Below are 5,427 nucleotides of genomic sequence, written 5' to 3'. Positions count from 1 at the left end.
TTCGCACACAAAGGCCTCTGTTCCACCATCATCCTATGAAGGGAGCCTGAGAGCAATCATCCCAGGAGGGAAAGATAAACAGAGTGGAATCCCTGGTACGGAGTGCCCTTATCCGGCGGGGTGTGGCCTAGTGGGTGTGGCTTAGCGTGGCATCCTCTCACGAGACCCTTAGAGCAAACGTCATCTGTACCCAGCAGCACTCTGGGCTGAGCTCGTGCCCGCGGCAACGGCGCCTGGAGAGGAAGCTTGTTCACTGCACCACTGAGGTATAGGCCATGGGAGCACAAAGTAGTCGGATGCCATGGCACTGGTGGGGGCGTGCCCCAGAGGAGCCAGGTGCCAGTGGCGGGGAGGAGGAGGCTGAGGAGGCAGTAGTGGCAGAGAGAGAGGAAGGGAACGAGAGTGAAGAGGCCAGACCCGCCGACAGTCAGGGGAGCCGCAAGCAGAAGACAGGCCCAGGGGAGCCGCTCACAAAAGAGCCCCGCCGGAAACATGCTAAAGATCGTTCATGGTCCGTTTATGAGGCACTCTTCCTGAGAGGAGAAGAGAGCGACGTGCGGATCTGCACACTGGGGGAGGAGTGGAACTTGCATAGGGTCCACTTGTGCCAGTCAGGGTACTTTGCTAGCATGTTCAGTGGTGCTTGGCGGGAGACAAACATGGATACTATAGAGATGCAGATGCCTGACGAGAACATTGATCGCGAGGCACTGCACGAGGCTTTAGGCTACCTGTACCGAGGCTCCATTTTCATCCCACCCGGTCGAGTCGTCGCCATCCTGGCCACAGCCAGCATGCTGCAGCTGGACAAGGTGATTCAGCGGTGCGGGCAGGTCATGAAGGAGACTGTCAGTGCCCAGACCGTGTGCAGCTACTACTACTCTGCTGAAAGCTACGGACTCCAGAACATCAGGATCATGTGTCTTCAGTGGCTGCTGGACAACATGATGACCCAGTGTAGTGAGGGGCTATTGCAAGAAGTCAGCCTGGATCTCATGAGAGAGGTCGTTGCCTCTTCACAGCTCTTGGTGATGGGGGTGGAGATGGACGTGTACACCATGCTGAAAATGTGGATGTTCTTGCAGCTGCAGCCGACATGGAGGGGCCTGCGCAGGGCCCTATTGCCTGACACCAACTCATGGTTTGCCAGTTACAGGTGGGATTCGGAGGGCACCCCTTTCCTGGAGACCGAGCAGGGCAGAGCCTTCGTGCCAGTGTTCCAGCAGCTGCGGCTTGCCCACATAATCTGCGACCTGACGTCAGCACTTGTCATCCACCAGGATGTGCTGATCCCTACCTCTTGGTTGTGTCCACTGTACAAAGAGCATTGGCTTGGCCCCCTCTGCGTTGAGCAGACCAGAGAGCTCTGGCCCGTGGACGTCTACGTGTCTGACTCCCAGGGGAGCAGCATGCGGTGCGGGGGCCAGCTCCACAGGGACAAGCAGTGCAGCTGGCGGTGGGAAGGCTTCAACTTCAGCTGGGACCTGGTGCTGTGCTACGCCAACCAGCGCATCATTTTCCGGTGCAGCGCACGGAAAAAGTACCACAGCTTCGGGGTCAGCCTACTCGGGCAGGGAAAGCTCGCATTCCACCTGCGCCTGTTCTCCTTGGACAGGGATGGGAGAGCCGTTTTCAGGAAGAGCAAATACCAGATGCTTTCCCTGAGAGATGATCAAGAGCTAGAGGTAATGAACCTGGAAAACCAAGCCGTACTTTTCCCCATAATATATGTGGCCTGTAACTTCCTGTACCTCCACCAAGGGGGGCGTTTCCCAGGGCGTTTGCCCCTGCAAAAAAGCTCAGAGAACTGAGCAGCTCTTTCCTGGGGTCAGGGACGACCAGCTTGGTCCAGATGCCAGCTCCTTCTGTGGGACCAACCAGGCTTGCCCACCTCTGGTATCCAATTCTGTCAGAGGCTTTGTTGAACTGTAGCTCATAATCCTTGAGATTGTTTACATGAGCATATGAAGAGGACAAATTTTGAAGACCCCCAAACTCCTCGAGAACTCATTTGGGCTGTTAATGTGGCAACCTGTCCTCCTGGTTTAGGATCCATCGACACCACCCCCCGCCCTGCCCATCATTTCTGTGAAGCCAAAGAGCTATTGACTTTAGAGAGAAACTGTGAGCCTACCTACTCTACTACTCTTAGTGAAACTCTCTTAATATATGTGTTTCCTTTAGTTTGATTAAATGAATGTTAAAGTAAAAAACCAATCACCTTGTCTCTGAGGCTTTTCTTGATTACCATTTTAATAATTATAGTCTCCAATCTGGTATTCCTCATTTCTCTTTTACAGTCTTATTTTTTCTCCATGGCATTTGCCACCATTTTACCAGCTAAATTATTTAATTATTTGTGTTTTTATTGAGCCCCCAGTTACAACCTCAGTGCCAAGAGGGCAGGAATTCTTCTTTGTTTTAGACACTAATATGTCCCCAGCACCTAGAACATTGCCTATCATAGAGTAATTGCTCAATAAAAATTTCTAAAATATGTGAGTAAATTCAGCAATAGCTGGTTGCCCTCCTTCATTTAATGTCATAAAATGTAATAAAATAATGCTTTATTTTTGTTATTTCCAAATAGCTAAGCTGTACTTCTTGGTCAGAATTCAGACTTGGATGGTGAAATTCCATTTTTATTACCTTTTGAACAAGTCAATAATTCAATTATCTGACCCTCTCTTAGCTGATAAATGCTTCAGTAGATATCTCCCATCATTAGTGTATTATATTTCACAGAATATTTTGACATCTGTGACCATAAAGAAATTTCCATTTTTGTATCCTCAAACACCAAAATCAGTCTTGCTTTATATTTTATTCTTATTGAAACTATCCCCACCAAGTTTCCCTATCATGTGTGTAGAATTCTAAATACAAATGAATACTTCCCTAACTTTCTCTCAGAAACCTTTTTTCACTCCAACCACAAGTTATATCAGCAAAAAATAGTGATACCTATCAAATCACATTTACCTTCTTATGATAAAAATATGTTTGTCTGAACTTTTATTACCTTGATTTTTTGGAATCATGTAAAACAACTAAATATTTTACTATGCAAGACATTTGCATATTTTATATACTTCTGGATTTAATGCTTTTGTAAGACTGAGTTAAACAAAGGAGGAAAATTGTCATAATTCCCAAAAGGTATCAAAGAATTATGGTATCATTATAGTATCAGGTATTCATCTGACTTGCTCTGACTCTCATTATAGTATCATTATACTTCGTTTCAGTGTTATAGTAGTACTGGATTCTCTCTCCTGATCCAGTTCCTATACTTCACTAAAGAGTAAAAGAGCAAGACTTATGGTTGAAAGTGGTTGATTGAGCTCACACTTTCACCTCCACCAAGTCCCACTGAAGCAACAAAACTCATAGAAGAAAAATTTATAGGGAGATGCAAGAGGGAGGAAATATGGGGATATATGTATATGTATAGCTGATTCACTTTGTTATACAGCAGAAACTAACACCCCATTGTAAAACAATTACACTCCAATAAAGATGTTAAAAAAAAAGCAAACATGTATTAAAAAATAAAATAAACCACGATAAATGTCACAAAAAAAGAAAGAAAGAAAACCCTTCCTCTCTCACACACCACTCTATCCCCAGCACCTAGAACATTGCCTGTCACATGGTAGTGGATCAGTGTATATTTGCTGAATAAATGAATATGTAAGAAAAAGAAATTTTTCCATAATAAAGCTAAACAATAGGGAGGAGGCTAACAATTCATACTTAGCATAATGTATGAAAAAAAGAAAGCATATATCAACAAAGAAAATAGAATGGAGCAAACTAAAAACGTCATATATTCTGGGAAAATTTTCTACAATTGGATTTTTTAAATTTTCAATAAAAATTCAGAAAAATACCAAGCTTAGAGTCAACAAGCATCAAAATCTGATTGGCCATGGGAGTTAAAATAGGAGAACTAAATTAAAATAACTTCATGGCCAACAATTCTAACATTTATTAGTAAGATTACTGCATGAGAAGAAAGGATTGTAAAAATTAAATATAAGGAGGAAAGAATGGGCTAAGCAAAATAAAAAACATACAGTAAGACTACAGTAAGTAAAACAGTACAGAATCCCCATATCATCCAACTTTCTTATGTACTCAATTTCTTCTCTAAACATCCTTCAATCTCCTTCACTGAAATCTGGCTTTCCTCTCAGAACGTTATTTTTGCTCAGTCCTTTCATAATTCATGTATTGTTGATACTCTATAAACCATTAACTTAGAAAGTTAAGTTGCACCTTCCTTGTTGCCCTTTCTTACTTACAGATGGCTCCTTTAAAACCTCATTAAAAATACCCAAAGATTAGAATCGAAGCCAATTGACTGTATCTCCTTCTCCATGTCACATAAACCTGAGAGGTTTATGAACCTCTCAAGTATTTTCCCTAACTATTCAAAGACTTTTTCTCTCAATCGTAACTTCTGCCAAATTTTGGCTTTCTTTAATAACCATGAATACAAACTTCTAAGATTCAGGCTTCTAGGCTCTTTGACTGGGAATTCTAGTGCATCATAACTTGTACTCTTCACTCCTATATATTCTTTCAATTTTGTTGTTCTTCATGTCAATAATGTTCTCACCAATACTCTAAAGTGAAAGGTCACTCTTGCCCTTTAAATACATAGTAAAAAACAATCCCTGAAAGAACTAAATTATCTACTTTCTCTGTGACCTCACCCACAAAGCACAGTACTACTGAGCAAAGTCCAACAACATGGCAGATACATTCCACTATAAATCAAAAGCCCAGACAGTGAACGGGCTCACAACACTAATAGCAATCCTATTTCATTCTGTAAACTCAAGCTCCCTTTACCCACAACAGCTATAACAAAACTTTACTCAACAAGCATTCAATGTTGTACCTCCCCTCTGACTGCCAAGATATGATCTTGCTTGTAACTTACAGAGAGAAAGAACAGAAATACTTTGTCCTCTTTGCATATTTGCAGCCACACTCTCAATCTGAACATTGTATCGAATCCCTACACCATTTCTTAGGAAACTGACATTATTGACAAACCCCTCTCTCTTATCTGTATTAAACCATAAACTGTCTGCCAATTATTTCTTATCTCACTGTTGAGACAAGTTGAAAGCTGTAGAAACTGTGTAAGGGGTGATCACATTTATTTTTTTCTTAAATACAAAAAAGTACATGTGTGTTTGTCTCTGTGAGTGCATGTACACACATGTATATGTAAAGATACACTCCAAATGTTAACAGGAGACTTGAACTTTTTGCTCCATATTCTTTCATTTTCACTCTTTAAAAACTACCTCTTAATAACTTATCACTAGTACTTTTTAAAATATAAACTTGAAGAAGAAACAGAAGTCAGATGTATCCTCACATCTAGTGAATCAGAGTCTCCGGGGAGGG

The 5,427-nt window shown here is 42.2% G+C and overlaps 1 protein-coding gene across 1 annotated transcript; it reads left to right on the top strand.

Annotated features, from left to right (window-relative positions):
- Nucleotides 1-275: 275 nt before the first annotated feature.
- On the top strand, nt 276-1,811 carry LOC309796307 (germ cell-less protein-like 1; the record flags this gene model as incomplete). Its single annotated transcript, XM_082609342.1, has 1 exon — nt 276-1,811. One exon carries the CDS (start codon nt 276-278, stop codon nt 1,809-1,811), a length of 1,536 nt encoding a protein of 511 aa, XP_082465468.1.
- Between the last annotated feature and the right edge of the window lie 3,616 nt (nt 1,812-5,427).

Source organism: Mesoplodon mirus (assembly GCF_964341445.2).
Source record: "Mesoplodon mirus genome assembly, chromosome: X".
NCBI classification, from domain to species: domain Eukaryota; kingdom Metazoa; phylum Chordata; class Mammalia; order Artiodactyla; family Ziphiidae; genus Mesoplodon; species Mesoplodon mirus.
This window is presented reverse-complemented; position numbering and strand designations above follow the sequence as displayed.